The sequence below is a fragment of the Callionymus lyra genome, chromosome 3, assembly GCF_982586985.1.
Source record: "Callionymus lyra chromosome 3, fCalLyr1.hap1.1, whole genome shotgun sequence".
NCBI lineage: Eukaryota > Metazoa > Chordata > Actinopteri > Syngnathiformes > Callionymidae > Callionymus > Callionymus lyra.
The window spans coordinates 14,329,804-14,346,418 of NC_141820.1; the positions used below are offsets into that span (position 1 = coordinate 14,329,804).

General features: G+C 37.3%; 2 protein-coding genes across 2 annotated transcripts; one reads left to right on the forward strand and one right to left on the reverse strand.

Annotated features, from left to right (window-relative positions):
- Nucleotides 1-10,885, reverse strand: itfg2 (integrin alpha FG-GAP repeat containing 2). Its single transcript, XM_087786559.1, has 12 exons — nt 10,608-10,885; nt 9,763-9,858; nt 9,653-9,694; nt 9,406-9,583; nt 9,203-9,342; nt 8,106-8,254; nt 6,698-6,792; nt 6,568-6,621; nt 6,093-6,184; nt 5,151-5,268; nt 2,982-3,155; nt 1-339 (listed from the first exon to the last, which is right to left on the reverse strand). Exons 1-12 carry the CDS (start codon nt 10,701-10,703, stop codon nt 275-277), a joined length of 1,299 nt encoding a protein of 432 aa, XP_087642685.1. The 5' UTR covers nt 10,704-10,885; the 3' UTR covers nt 1-274.
- Nucleotides 10,886-14,988: 4,103 nt separating this feature from the next.
- Nucleotides 14,989-16,198, forward strand: ascl1a (achaete-scute family bHLH transcription factor 1a). Its single transcript, XM_087785728.1, has one exon. It carries the CDS (start codon nt 15,067-15,069, stop codon nt 15,652-15,654), a length of 588 nt encoding a protein of 195 aa, XP_087641854.1. The 5' UTR covers nt 14,989-15,066; the 3' UTR covers nt 15,655-16,198.
- Nucleotides 16,199-16,615: the final 417 nt, after the last annotated feature.

Sequence of the window (16,615 nt, forward strand, 5' to 3'; positions counted from 1 at the left end):
GTTCCGAGTGAGAACCGTCGGGTCCGGTGCTGCTGGATCGGGTCAACGGGAGCGTCTCTCCTTCAGCCATGTTTAAATTAACGAGCGTGAACACAACACCCGACGCGTCCGAGATTGAAGTCGGTAACTTGAACTTGACACGTGGATCCGCGGGGAGGACGAAGGATGACGCTCGAACCCGAGGAGGCGTTCGGTTTTTATTAACGTGACACACACACACACACACACACACACACACACACACACACGTAGAAAAAAGAGTTGTTGACGGGTGTCACTGTGAATCCTCGTAGAGCAGATCTGACACCAGGGCTCTCACCGCTGCCGGCTCTTGGGTGTCTGTGAGGAGGGAGGAAACACAAGGGTTGATGATGCAGGAGCGAGAAGGAGGAAGGAAGTCGGTAGAAGAAGTAAGCACTGAGATGACGTATTCCTCTGCCAAGGAGCTTATTTTACAGAAAAACATTCAGAGATTGCCTGGTTTCTTACCACATTTTTGCTGATGACATCCAGCTCTACTGCTCTTTTGATCCAACTGAGCCCCAGAGGCTGAACTTTTTTATTACAATTATAATTATAACAATTATTTGCTAAAAATGCAAAGGGTTGAGTCAGTACTTGGGTGACTTAGGTCAGTCTGTCAAACTGAGCCTGAGAAACCTGGGTGTTGTATTTGATAAAGACATGTCTCTAGTACAACACTGCAGAAAACTGACCAGAAACTGTTTCTTTAAACTGAGAAAAATCTCTAAACTTGGGAAAATGATGTCACAACATGATCTGGAGCTTATAATCCATGTGTTTGTTTCTTCGTAACAGTTTGTTTTCATGTCTTAAAAAGAAGGATCTGTCTCGTCTGCAGTTGATTCAGAACTCAACAGCGAGAATTCTGACCTGCTCTAGTAGGAGAACTCACATTTCTGCGATCCTTATAACTCTTCACTGGCTTCAAGTTTCTTTCAGGATCCATTAAAAAAATCATTTTTTTACTTTCAGATCTATTCATGGTCAGGGTCCTCCTTACATGTGTTATCTGGTCCAGCCTTACACCACAGCTCGGGCTCTGAGGTCTGTGGATCAGAATCTGCTGACCATGTCGATGCCCATGCTAAAATATGCTCAAACCATTATGAGTTGTTTAAAATAAGGTGAAACATAATAGAAGAAAAAGGTTTAAATAATGTAATAATAATAATATAGCGTTAATATCACATAAAGACTAACCAAAAAATAACCTCCTTGGCAGAGGTAACAAACTTAATTGACACCTTTTACGTTTACGTTTAGTTCCACATTGACAGAAGTCACAGAGAAGACATACACACTTAATTAAGGATCTAGAGATTTGTTTTTCAAATATGCCAAGACCATTGTAAGTATTGTATCTTTTTTGCCTTGAACTTGTTTAGGGTTTTGATATATATATATCTATATCTATAGATATAGATATATATTTATATATCTATATATATATAAATATGATGATAATAATAATAATTAAATAATAATAATAATAATTGATGTATTTTATGAACTTCACTGCTGTTTTTTTCAAGTTAAAATGATGGCCTCAACAGATGTATTGTCTTGATTAAAAAGAGTTATAGTGACATCATTTATAAATCTTAGATGAAGGAGACGTAGAAGAAGTCACAGAGAAGTCAACACCTGAAGAAGAGCCTTTCGCACGTTCACAGTTGCAGCTGCACGGCTTCATCATTTTGAGGGAAACAAATGCTTTCTATAGAATCATCCAGGTTTTTCTTAAGAGTCTGACAGTGTTTATTTCTCATAAACTAAGGACAGCGCCCCCGGCCCTCTCTTGTTGTAGCTGCAACTGACTCACAAGAAATGAATCAATTACCAGGGAGCGTGAAGACCTGCTAACGGAGGTTTTCTGTTTTTTCCCTGACGTGGAATAAGACGCATGACTTGGTGGTCATTCATGTGAACCGACATCACGGACCGTATAGCAGAAGTCTATCTGACAGTGAACATTGCTTTTCTTTTACTGCAACTGTACCACGTCTGTTCTCTAGGAAGTAAATGCATTGTGTTTTCTGATGAACAACAACTGTGGACTATATATATATATACATATATATAGTCCATATATATATATATATATATATATATATATATATATATACACACTAGGTATTTCAGTGCCGTCAGAATATCAAATGGTTTTATATGACATTTCAAATGTTTAATTTTTATTGAATTGTTGATATTTTTTAAGCAATATCATTTATTTTTTTAAATAATTGAATAAGAACAATATTGAAAGGTCTAATTTGTATTTATTATCGAATAATCAAATTCAATAATCTGTACATTGAAAGATTTTTATTTTTTAAATAATTGATTAATAATTGATAAATAATAAGAAAATATTGTATAATTAATTAATAATACATTTCCAAATTCAATTATTTTAAATAAATGAAAAATATATTTCAACATAGAAATATTTTCATTTTCAATAAAAACAACAAGTATATAAATAAATAAATAAGTCAAAAAATAAAATAAATAAATAAGTATATAAATATTGAATCGATTGATTCTATAAAAAATAAATGTAACATTTCAATATATAAAAATGTAAGTTAATAATTAAACATTAAACAGCATTTCACAAAATAAATTAAAAGTTTCAAGTGTCGAAATGTAAAATTCAACCCTATATTACGCACAACAAATTTTGTTACAAGTTTCACTGCTGTGTTTTCTGTGCAATGACAATAAAAGAAAGTCTAAAGTCTAACAAGTTAAATGAATTCAAAGCTAACTATGAACTCAACATCTAGCTCACGTATTTTTTAATTGACGAATATAAAGAAACGTCATGAGGAGTCGATTCAGAGAGTTCAGTTCTGTGTTCATTAGTCATCAGGTCTGACAACTGGACCCGACACCGTACCCTGAGAACACGTCTCTCCCAAGTGTCTCGCTGGATCAGTGAGGATGAAACTCACCGACTCCCAGCGACTGCAGGCGACTCTTGAACTCTGCTCTGTCGTCCAGGACTCGCAGCAGGTTGGTAGACTCCATGCGCTCCAGCTTCACCTTCCAGTAGATGTAGATCTTGTGGTTGAAGCTCACGTACACCAGACACGGGCTGTTCTTGCCGTCCTTGCACGTGTACTGACCTGAGAGCAGTGCATCAAATACACAATAACACGTGTTTTAACGACGACTTTTGTGTCTGGTTCAAAATCACAATGTACTTCAAAGAATTGTTCCACATAAAACTAGTACTAGCATTCATTCATTTAAAATAATTGAATTAGTTACAATATTAAGATCAAGCCGCTGATACCATACTATATGTCACTTAAACTTACGCAGGAGCCAGGGTCTCAAGCAGGCAAGTTTACTAATGAAATAGATTCTGTTATTCCTAACCTCGGCCCATTATATATAAAAATAACAAATTATTGATAAAAAATGTTGTGAAGCTGCAGGGGTTCTGGGGTGAGATTTAATAGAAAAACTAAGGTTTAAAAATATATGAACTAAATGAACTAAATGGTAAACGTACTAGCTAGGATAGTTGTTAGCATTGCTAGCTGCCGTTGTTCTAATGGGGAAATTTAACAACCGGTGACAAAAAGATAAAAAGAAACAACGGAATATACGTTATTTTTGTTCTTTTAATTATAAACGGAAGAAAAGTTTGAACTAATTAGTATAAATTGCTAGCTAAGCTAGTTGAAAGCAGTGCTAGCTGCAGGTGTTCCAAGTGAAATGTACTACCTTGTAACATACATATGGATGAACAGGAACTGGTAAAATACGTTTTTTTTATTAAGAAATGCGACTAGTAACTGACAAAAAACTTTGTACTAATTTGTTAACTTGCTGGCTAAGCTAGTTAATAGCAGTGCTAGCTACAGGTGTTTCGGGGTTAAATGTACCACCCCATAGCACAGAAAAAGAGAAACTGCTAAAATAAAGTTTTTAAAAATGTATGTGTAAATTGACAAATACATTCAACTATCTGCTATCTATTTTGAAGCAGTGCTAGCTCTGCAGTCCTTTTTTAACGTAATTATGAACTGAAGAAAAGTTTTAATTAATTAGTACAAATTGCTAGCTAAGCTAGTTAATATCAGTGCTAGCTGCAGGTGTTCTGGGGTGGAATTTACCACCTCGTAACATATAGATGAACAGAAACAGGTGAAATATTTCATTTTTTTAATTTAATTATAGACTGATGAAAACTTTTAACTAAGTGGTTAACTTGCTCGCTAAGCTAGTTAATAGCAGTGCTAGCTGCAATTGTTTTAAGGTGAAATTAACCACCCGGCAACATATAAACAGAAACTTGTAAAATAAGTTTTTTTTATTAAGACATTTAATAAGGAACTTGCCAAAACTTTAAACTAATGGGTTAACTTGCTAGCTAAGCTAATTGATAGCAGTGCTAGCTGCAGGTGTTACGAGGTGAAAGTTACCACCCCATAACATTCTTTTTAGATTTCGTTTAGAATCTAAAGCTACAAATTTAAAATAAAAACAAACCTATAATTTCTGAAGTTGAATCTAAGACGTTTAAAAAAAACAAATAATTCAAAACAACGTTACACATTATATAGCAAATGGAGGACATCCTGTTGGTCACGGGGTGGTAAAGGTGAATTAATCTGCTATGTGTCACAAAGTGCTATTATTATGGATTCATGTCTGAGGCGGGCGAATATTTTGTGTTTCGCAAATAAATGTTACTTGACGATGAAAAATAATTTTAAAATATGAACTGGTTTTGCAGACACTAAAAGCCACAAAAGAGCTACGAGGGCGTTCCTAGCGCGGCTCGCAGTCGAGCTAAGAAGCCGGAAGCGTGAACTCGAGCGTCGTAACTATTCCATTGGGATTCGGAACATGAAGAGCCTGAACCGCTGGAGCTTCTGCAGGCTAATAAACACCAATATGAAGGGATCAGACACAGTTGTTTAATCTGCCGCCTTCTGCTCCTGCAGCATGAACCCGCTCAACTGCTCTGATCACAACCATGGGTGAAGATCTGAAGGCACAGACTGAGGAGTGGGGTGTGTGTGGGGGTGTGTGTGTGTGGGGTGGACAACAAGTGGCTCAACACTGCCATCTGATGGGTGCGTCCGGCACCAACTGGTTGGACTCACCTGCGCAGAAGGCGTTGACGTTCTCGTCGAACTGGAAGCGAACTACGGTGCGGTTGTGGTCAATGATGTAGGTCTGACCGTCCCAGGCACACGCCACCACCTCCTCCCTGCCGTCTCTCTGCAGGGAAGGAACATTTGCACGTTTAAAGACACTTCCTGTCGTTTATCTGACAATGTTTGCTACTGCAACTGATCTTTTTTTCAAATACTGCGATGCTTCTATTCACTGTATAGGTTTGGAATGAGATTGAGAATTAATTTTATGTTAAGGAATAAATACAATCAAATTAAATGTTATCAATTATACAGTATATCTTTGATTAAGTAGTTTAAATAAAATAACATGTATAATTAAGACAAAAATAACCCAAATTTGCAGTAAAACAAAACAGAAATCCATAAAAAAAAAAAAATAAAAAAAAAAAAAATAGAATTTTAAAAATAAGTTAAGGAAATAACTTTTGAGTGACCCGGACAGATAAGAACGAGTTCAGGTTCATCGTCATTCTTTGAGGCGAGTTAAAATATGGAAATATATATGAGAAAACTTTGACCTTTAACTTGAACTATAATTTAAAAGTTTAACTTTTGGAGTGTTCAAGTGCGATTTAATGGAATGCTTGTTTTCATAGACGTTAACATAACTCGAGAGATTCTTAAGAAGCTTCTCTTGGATTATTTTGAGTTAAAAGACATAAAAAAGGTTTATATTTACATTCCCATTTTTTCACCTCCTTCTTAAGGCAAAATTAAAACGTGATTAAGTTAAATATTGAAATTGAATATATTATTTTCCTGATAAATACCACAGTAAACTTTTTGTAATAAATATATATTATTATTTATATATTTTGAGTGATTTGACTGGATTGATATTTTAATACTACAATTTTAATCAATACAAATTACAATCTTAAAGGCTAACAAGCAACAAAGACGGACCGTGACGTCGAGCTTCTGTAGAGCAAAGAGCTGATGATCCACCTGCATCGACCACAGCAGTTGTTCCGAACTGTCCATCAACTTCATGGTTCCTTAATGTGACAAAACAGAAGTAAAACACAATCAATACAAACAGGCCTGCAGCTTTATTTCTTATTTTAATAAACTAACTCCATTGTAAAGATGATCACTGTTTGGGTGGAATCGTTTCATCTACTCTGGCGCCCCCGTGAGGAAGAAAAAATATCACATCCAAATATTGATGAGCTGAATGCTTCAGAAGAAATGGCAGTTATCCAACAGAAGAACATTAGCTCTTCACCTGTGAACTCTATTAACACTTCACCCTCTCACAGAGACAACACAGGCGCAGCACTCCGAGTCCATCTACTCGTGTGCGATAAACACCAGCAGACTTGAACGAGAATCGAGATGAACGCGAGACAAGTAGCGGGTCATGAGAGGTCAGACTCACCATCTAACGTGCAGAGAGCAAACAGGCCGCAGATGGCCGACTCTTCTTTGGAGCCTGTCGAGACACGTCTGTGATCATTTCAATCTCACTCTACACGCAATATATATATATATATCTTATTTCTTCCAACCTTTGCTGATGCTGCCAATGAGATGAGTCGACACGTTTTTGTTTTGTATCCGCCCAGTGGTCAGATGCAGGATTATGTCCCTGGAGGGTCCCTCGCTGAAAACACAGAGAATGAAATGTAGATTCAAAACACTCAAGTATGAGCAGTAGGGGTGTGTATGGGCAAGAATCTGGCGATACAATTAGTATCACGATACGTGGAGACAGATACAACATATTGCCATACAGTAGTAACAAGGATATATTTGTAGTATTGTCGAGTACTTGACATGGTGTTGCAGAATTTACAGACCACACGACTCTTGACAAACTGCTTCCATCTGTTTTGAAAACAAAATATGTCCAAAACATCTGCTTTAAAAGCTGCTAGAGTTGACAGTATCCTCTCGTCCTCAGTCACCGCCGGGATCTAATAGGATTTCTTTGTTCCTTTAGCTGCCCTATGACTGTTGCCATCTAGCGGCCGGAAGTTTAATTGCAACACAAAAATGAAGGGAATATTTGCCTGTTCATTGTAAAAATAAAATAAAAATCGAATTATTTTATTGTAAAGACACTTTATTAAAAAATATAAACCATAATTATTATTTTTTTAAACAATTAAAAAGATAAAAACGTAGGTCAGTATGTATATTTATTACTTCCTTCAACATTAGTTTAACATCCATCTATCTATCCAGCTATCTATCTATAAAACTATTACGCTACATGTGTTTGACACATGTGCTTTATAGCTTTAAAACTACTTTACATTGCAACCAATCAGGTACATGCTCGAACACTTTTCACCAGTGACCATCCAACGGACTAAATAAAGTAAAATAAAAAACTCTTCCATTGTTTAAACTAAACTAAATGGTGTTTTATTCATCGAAATCAAACTGCCATTTGACTCGCACATTCAGTCTCTGCATGGCTTGGGGGAATGTCTGAAGAAAGGAGTTTACATTTTTGAATTCAAATCATCTACACCAGGGTTTCAAAACCTTATTTTAATAACAGACCTGCCTATGGATAAAACGCAAAAAAAACGACAAGATGATTGTCTTTTTGCATCTATGATGTTCTTCATTTGTGTGTCTCCTAGATTTGAATGACCTTGTTCCAGTGTTTTGGTTTTAGCATTATTTAGTTTCACTCATTTTCATTAGTAAACAGGTTCATTTTTGGAGTAAACTTGACAGAAACAGATGTGTTGACTTGTTAAGAGTCACAGTCTAACTTTACTTCAAGGAAAATACCATCTTTTTTCAAAGCAAAACACCTTTCAGACATTTATAATGACAGTGCATTGGTAACAACTTCCCCACAGACTGGGAACAACAATTTTTGGGACCAGTGACCTACAACACCTTCACGCAAGTGGCCTTTCATCCCCAAAATGTTGAGTTTGTGCGATTAGTATTTACCTTCCAGGAGTTGCAGGAGCTTCATCGCCCGAACCACTGGATTCCTGCTGTGTCCAGGAGCAGAGCAGGATGGCGTAGCCACAGCCAGGCTGGGACACCATCAGCTCTGGTAAACCCTCTGGACCAGGATTCACAGACAGACTGTCCACCTGCAGAAAGAACAGATACAATATTTATTTTTTGCAGACTGTTTGTAGAGAACATTAGGCGCCGTAGAATGACTGCCTTGGGGCTTCGTTCTGTTTTCTATTGCTTTTTTTTACTGATACAACAACAAATTCCTATGTTGTGTTTACAAAACTGGCAATAAAAGTGAGTCTGATTCTGATATAACAGTTTTCATCATACATTTGTGTCATAAAGGGTTTCAAATTCGCTGGAACTTGTTCACATACTCATTCAAGTACAAACTCAATTTGCAGTGATTTTAAATCTCTTGAGCTGAGTTTTTCAAGCCCTTAAATACATTTTTGTGGTTTTTTCTTCTGGACTGATCACATCCCAGCAGAGAAACCCATTGATTATCTTATCTTTGTATATTTTAACACATTTCTTCTTGTTTTACATGAACAGCAATAACATATATTTGAAAATAATAATTTTAATGAATAAAATTTGTTACTAATGAAACACTTAGGATAAGCAGCTAACAAGACAATAATTACCAAACAAATACTTATTAAGACATTATTACGCTGTACACGTATAGAAAATTGATTACAAAAACAGTAAAATATATATATACATATATTAACAATAAAACAAAAATAAAATAACAATGATACTAAAAAAAATTAAATTAAATAAGCACAATAATAAATATATACAAATAAAAAAATAAAATAAAAAACATTAGTCTACGGATATAGAAAAGGCGGAGGGAGTTACAAAACATTGTATATTTTTTATTAATGGCCTGACCTTTACGTTATCAAAAAACACTTTTATGAATTCATCACATATAAATTGTATTTAATGCTTGTGAAAATGAAAGAAATTGAAGAATATTTTTGTTTTAATGCAAGAGTTTTGGTGCTCTTTCAAAACAAAGTAGGCCAAAAACTGCAGAAGACTGGAACAAAACAATGAAAACAAACCTGTCCTTCCAGCAGCCATTTCTTCAGCAGGACCAGATGCCCTGATCCGAGGTCGGAATTATTACTAGACTCTTCCCAACGGAACGCCCTCACGACTCGATCGGTGTATCCCACCACCAGCTCACAGCGGCCGTCGCCGTCTACAAAACACACCTTCGATCAACCAGAAGACCTTAAACGTGTTGCGTTAGGCGAGAGTTTACCGATGTCGCTGATGAGAATGACTTTGGTGTTGGCAGGAATGTGCTGCGTAAAGTAGGGTCTCTGGTCGTCGCTGTTCAGTGACTCATGTTGGCTGGAAGAATCTGCTTTGTTTGGAGCTACAGCGGTCAGATCGAACAGGTGGAACCAGCCTTCGGCTCCGACAGCCACCACAAGGTTCTGACAAAAAACATAAAGTCACACAACAACAACAACAAAATGTGAATCTTAAAACTTTGATTGTCAAACCTTTCCCTTGTTGCACACATCTCCAACTGCAACACAAGTGAGCTGGAAACAAAACCCAACTGCGGTTATTTTAAATCACTAAAAAAATTGTTGCTTTTTCATGAGCTCACCATTCCCACACATGATCTTGTGACCCATGGTTTGGAGTCGTCGTTCTTGTATATATGCAGCTTCCCACTGGTGTCTCCGACCACCAACTCATTTAACTGCGGACAAGAAGGCAGTTGAAGGTTTGACTATTGTAAGAAAAATCACAACTAGCTTTATGTATATGTTATATATTATATTGTACGTATATGTATATTAATTGTGATTTTTTTTGTCGGAGGATTTAGTTTGGGCTACTCATTCTGCATTGTTGTTATACTGCTGTTGCTCTTGCTACAATGAAACTTATCAGCAAATACAGAGAAAATCAGGGGCCACATGTTATACAGTAGCTAATGTGAGGGGCCATCAAGCAATGCTAAAAGAGCCAAATGTATAAAATAAAGTTTGATAATCAAGCTCAACAGGGCTGAAATTAGTATTTTTAACATAACACTTGTATAAAAATATTCTGATATAAGGCACCTTTATTCAAATATATTTTATGTTTACTTAAATCCTTTAGAGGGGCAAAAAATATATATAAAAAAGGAGAGGATAGAATTCCTTAAGCAATATCCCTATAGTCATATTTAGAGACCACTAATAAATAATAGAAATAAATACAAGTTAAAATCGTTGGTTCCTAAATTACATTTGATCACATGAGGGCCAAATAAACTTCTCCAAGTCTGGACGAGATGAACAAAATACTAAACATTTTTATTTTGACAACAAACGAGGATACATTATTTAAAACGAGCACATAATACTAGAGACCTAGGCGTTAAAACAAGCTAACAAGAAGACTTACACAGCAACAATATACATCCGAAATCAAACTTGACAAAGAGTTTGAAGGGTTTACCGAGTCGTTGTCTGCGTCTCCCAGACAGATCGCATGAGGGAACAGAGTCCCTGAGAAATCCAAACTGACGCGCTGAACATAATTCAAAGCTCTCATCGCCAAAACAACAATATCTTTAATTCAAAAGTGTCTCTCTGAGCTACACAAGCTAACAACCGCAGAATAAATCAAACACATCTATGCAAGGAAAATGCAAGTAAAGACACATTGTAAAATACAAATGACAAGTATTTAAACAGTACTCAACATAACTATTCGCTTGCTATGCTACTGGATAAGACGCCATACACTGGTAAACAAAACCACGTGATCTACGGAATCTCAGACTGGACAAAAAATTATGAACCCAAATCCTCTAAATACCATTTGTTTCATGAATCTGCGGAAGTTACAAACAGGAAAAGTATTTTTATTTGTTCATCTTAAATAATCGAGCATTAACATTGAGATTTCACGAGAAATAGTTAACAGCAGGAGCTGCCGTTTTAAATGTAAATTAATAATATCAGATCTGCAATATTTTGCGTAAGATAGCTTACATACATGGTATCTTATTAATGTATTTTATAAAATAATTAAATAATAGCAACACGACGAATTTTCTATCTATATAACGCATGTTGTGGTTGCAGTAGCGAAGTACCGATGTTGCACGATAGAGAGCGCTGTTGACTAGTAACATTTCACAAGAGGAGTGGCAGAAACAATGATGGATCCCTGAATAAATCATGTCCATTCATTCATTTGTATCAAGGCTAAGTAACAAGATAATTTGTACTTCTCGATGTTTTTTAAAATGGATATATATTTATGTATAAAAGGATACCATATCATTTTTATTTTAGTTCTAAAACAATTATTTCTCAATAAAAAGTCAAACAAATAGTTTCTGTCATAGGTTCAACAGTTATAATATGCACATCCCTTTGCAAGAACCACTCATTTGGAAGAGTTCCGAGGGGTTACCTCTTCAACAACTAATGCTGTAAATGCAAAGACAAGCATGAGATTAAACAAATATATATCAAAATGTCACTACATTTTTATCACGAATAATATGTCTCCATGCTCTGAACACCATACTACATAATACATACTATGAAGCTTGAATTCTATTTATTTTTCATTATTCAGGTTCATCGTTTGATGGTATCTTCCGGGCATCAAACGCTCTTCGTGGAGAGGTTTTCTTAAGTCTTTTGTTGAGGATCGCCCTGAGAAACGTTGTCGGCATCAGTCAGTCAAGTTGACTATCAGACTCTTGGTCTTCAGGATGTGGAGCTGGAGGAGGGACTTGTCTCTCTTACCCAAAGAGTCCCAAAAACGAGAAAAGAAACTAATTAAAATAAACTAAAGTTAATTTGTTTTCAATATTCACTGAAATTATTTTGAGGGGCCAAGAAATATTCTAAGAAAAAGATAGATAGATGGATGGATGGATGGATGGATGGATGGATGGATGGATGGATGGATGGATGGATGGATGGATGGATGGATGGATGGATGGATGGATGGATGGATGATGGATGGATGGATGGATGGATGGAGGGATGGATGGATGGATGGATGGATGGATGGATGGATGGATGGATGGATGGATGGATGGATGGAGGGATGGATGGATGGATGGATGGATGGATGGATGGATGGATGGATGGATGGATGGATGAATAGACTTCATTAGGGCCACATGAATGCAGTCAAAGGGACAGATGATGAAAACTATTTTTTATTAACTCATACCATTATAAGTACTTTGTTTAAGCTGTAGGTTTTAGGTAGTGATGTGCTGATGAAGCTTCATGAAGCTTCATGTTGCTTAGCGGTCAGTAGGTGGCGCAATCAGTTTAAACATGATTTGATATTTCATTGAAACAGTTCAAAACAGAAAAAAAAATAGTGAATTGACTGCCATCTAGTGGACTCTAAAAAATAATGACACTGCTTCATGAAACTTCATCAGACCGTCACTAAAATGTCCCATTGTTTCTGAATAGTCTCTTTGTGGGACTAATAAAGTATAAATATATCTATCTATCTAGTTATAAGTAGGATGAATGACAAATTGGTCACAATAAATCATATTAATAGTAAATAAACTTGATTTGTTTTGCTTCAGTCTCGCTTCTTACACCATTGTAACGTTTTAAGAAAGGCTTGTTTAAAAATGATTTAATTCGAAATGGCATCATTTTTGAGCACATTAACAGTGCCTGAAGAAAAATCTGTAATTTATTGTAAATTAACTGCTAAAGCATCGTCAGTTATAATTTAATAACCAATAAAGCGGTGCTTTAAATCCGTCACAAAGATAAAGCTGCTTATAAAGAAGCTCAAAGAACAAATAGAAACGGTGCAGAAACGTGTTCAAACGAGGGCCCACACGTCATATGAATTATTACACTGTTGTTATCACGAGTGGAGTCCAGGCTCTGAAGCCCACAGAAGTGATAACAAAGCGCTAATTGGACCCTGGGAGCCTCTAACGGGCTGTGGATTGGTTACCGAGGGCCTGGCTGTGGTGGAGGGGTGAGGGGACGCGCTGAATAGAACCCACGCTTCTTTTCTAAACTCTCTCGCTGGGCAAGAGAGAGAGAGAGAGAGAGAGTGAGTGATGAGGGGGAGCAAGGGGAATAAAAGAAAGTATTGGGGTGCAGGGGGCCCTCGACGCGAGCTTGGTTTTTTTTGAATGCCGCCGCAAACGCAGAAAAATTGCACAATTTATTACCAAAGCCCTCTTGAAGGCGCAGGGAAAATAAAGAAAAAGAAGGAGGTTGAAGATAGGAGTTTGATCCTGATTTGTTCCACGCTCGGAGACGCGTCTTCACGACTGGGCTCGTTCATAAAGCGACAATAATTGCGCGTCAACATTACTGTAAGCATATCGAGTGGATCCAATCTCACACAAAGGCCCCTCAGCAGCGTCTCGCAGGGGCCCCCGCTCACGTTTGTGGGCCCCTCCGTTCCGCTTTTTTTTTTTTTTTTTTTTTGCGATGCTGATGATGTGTTTTAATCAAAGTGGAAAATTCGGCTCCACGAGGGACAAAAGTCCATTAAAGCAGCCTCTTTTCAGACGCGAACCTGGATCATTAAAGTTAAAAAAAAAAGAAGCTCTGACTTGAAAGACACACCGAGGTTTATCCACTGATCTCCAGTATTTATCACTGTTTTTATTTTCTTTACTTTCAGGCCAACTTTTGTTGTAGTTACTACTTAACACCGCGAGAAGGCGCTACACCCGTAAACCCTGTTTTGGAGTTGTCGTTCCATAATGGTCGAGTCTCTATAAAACCAATAGTTCTTTATAAACAATATGAATAAATCATTTAAAAAATGAAACTAGTGATTTAGCGATCGAATCAGTGTGTGCAAAACTCCCCAGTCTGTGTAAAAGAAAGCCCATTAAATCAATTTCTATTTCATTTAAAAGTCTAAAATCAACTATTTTTTATAAATACTTGATTCATGTATAGGTGTTGAGGCGATAAATAAGTCTCAACAATTTAATTCACATTCTTAATATAAGTCAACATTTATTTAACTTTTCTTTGATTTAACTACGGAACAAAAGTTAAGTTTCTAAATTCAGTTAAAAACTGTTAATATTTCAATAGAATACACTAAAGATTTAAGTATTTTGTTTAACAAGGATTCAAATATAAATAAAAGCATGTTGTTTAACACCGATTAAAATAATAAATTAAAAAATAAGTTTGTTTAACAGTGTTTGCATATATATTTATTCAACATGTTGAATTTTATCAAAATGTAATAAGGTTTAAGTAACTTCATAAATGTGTTATTTTAACTACAATATCCTTATTAATATTATTTTCATTAAGAAGATTAAACAATAATTACCACCATTAAACAATGATACAAGATGGATTTGAAAGGTAATTCATACACTAATTTAAAAAAAAAAATCATAAAACATTAAATATATATGATATAAATACATTTTCTTGAAGATGATATTAATTGTAAATATATGTGGTCAAATTAAACGTATTTATGGCGACGGTAAAGGTTCGAGTTCAGGAGTAGAAGTTAAACAAGTAAACACTTTTTTTTTTTCTGTTGAAGTCTCGACTGTTTCATCATCACCTCACACACACACCGGTGATGGAGAGCACACACACTCACACACTCACACACTCACACACACACGCTCGCACACTCTCTCCTGTTTGTTTTGTGCTTCGGTGGCACGCGTCCGGCGCGCGTAAAGCAGCACCGTGCGGGAGCTCGAAGGTGTATCCACGCGACCGTGGGGCGTGTCCACGCCCGCGTGTAGAAAAGCACTCGCGTCTCTCCTCCGGGGATCCAGACTCACAAGAGGAGCGACCTCAGTGGACCCCCATCCCGCCCACACACACACAAAAAAGAAACGCGCGTCACAACACGAGCGGGAGGCTTTAAAACTTTATTTTTTCCCCACTTTTTTTATTTTTTGGGGATGGAGCTCAAGATGGAGATCAGCCATCATCATCATCATCAGCAGCAGCTTCTGCCTCCAGCCTGCTTCTTCTCGGCGGGTCAGGACCTCCAGCTGAGCCCCGGCGGCAGCAGCCAGAGCAGCGGCAAGAGCTCCGGCAAGAAGCGCTCCTCCTCGCCGGAGCTGCTGCGCTGCAAGCGGCGCCTCAACTTCGCCGGCTTCGGCTACACGCTCCCGCCGCAGCAGCCGCACGCCGTCGCCCGGCGCAACGAGCGGGAGCGGAACCGGGTCAAGCTGGTCAACAACGGCTTCGCCACGCTCCGCGAACACGTGCCCAACGGAGCCGCGAACAAGAAGATGAGCAAAGTGGAGACGCTGCGCTCGGCGGTGGAGTACATCCGGGCACTGCAGCAGCTGCTGGACGAGCACGACGCGGTCAGCGCCGCCTTCCAGTCCGGGGTGCTGTCGCCCGCCATGTCGCAGGGGTACTCGGCGGACATGAACTCCATGGCGGGGTCTCCCGTGTCCTCCTACTCCTCGGACGAAGTCTCGTACGATCCGCTCAGTCCGGAGGAGCGGGAGCTGCTGGACTTTACGAACTGGTTCTGAGCATCTATATATATTAAAAAAAAAAAAAACCCAACAAAAACCCAAGAATCTCCCAAGGATCCACGAACCTTTCCTTTGACAGGATTGAGTCCAGGTCCCGGATGAAGATGCACTGAACTACTAAGGCTCGGGTTGGTCCTGATGCTGCAGTCCTGAAAAAAAAGAAAAAAAAGACTCGGTAGGAACCGAGATGATGCGCCAAAGGATTTTTTTTTTTACCGGAAGATGCTCTTCCTTCTCCAGAACATTATTTAAAACACGTCGATCCTCATCTATGCTAAAACCCAATCACAAGAACACACCAATTCTGAAAAAAAAATGCTTCCAAGTCGCGGATTTATTCTATGAAATATTATATCTAAACACTTTTCTTGGGGGGGTAAATATATTAAACTATTTTTGTATGTAAGAGATTTATAGACGTTTTGTACACACTTTTTTTGTATATATATTTTTGTCTATATATATTACGAAGTCGCTTCTATACCTCCTGCCTACTGTAGTCTCTCCTCTCTTCAACGAGACTCTATAGCACCAACGTGTCTTATTTAATAGCAAATATTGTCCAGAGAAAAATAATTGATCAAAAGTGATGCAGCTATTGTCCAAAATGGTCACATTGTTTCTGCCAACTGTCTTTTACAATGAGTGGACACCATTCTGCTTTTTTTTCTACAAGAAGAATAATAAAAAAATCATTTGCTACTGAATTATTGTTTGTGTTTTTCGTTTTGTACTTTGATCCTTAAACACGACCTCATAGCACAACAGAACATATATTTCATACATAAACAAAAACAAAAAAATTGGCCAATTTTCTATTAAATTAATGACATTAGTGTTTTAAAAGTCCAATGACCTTCTGAAATAATAAGTAATTTCTGCATTTCATCATTGGTATAATTAAAACAAAAAGTTATATTACTTCCCTTCAGTAAAAACAAGATGGCAGGAATGTCAG

Coding starts and splice junctions, on each gene's coding strand:
- itfg2 (XM_087786559.1), bottom strand. CDS start 10,703: ATGAGAGCTTTGAATTATGTTCAGCGCGTCAGTTTGGATTTCTCAGGG. Junction 9,859..10,607: donor GAGACGCAGACAACGACTCG/GTAAACCCTTCA, acceptor TCTTGTCCGCAG/TTAAATGAGTTGGTGGTCGG. Junction 9,584..9,652: donor ATGTGTGCAACAAGGGAAAG/GTTTGACAATCA, acceptor GTTTTTTGTCAG/AACCTTGTGGTGGCTGTCGG.
- ascl1a (XM_087785728.1), top strand. CDS start 15,067: ATGGAGCTCAAGATGGAGATCAGCCATCATCATCATCATCAGCAGCAG.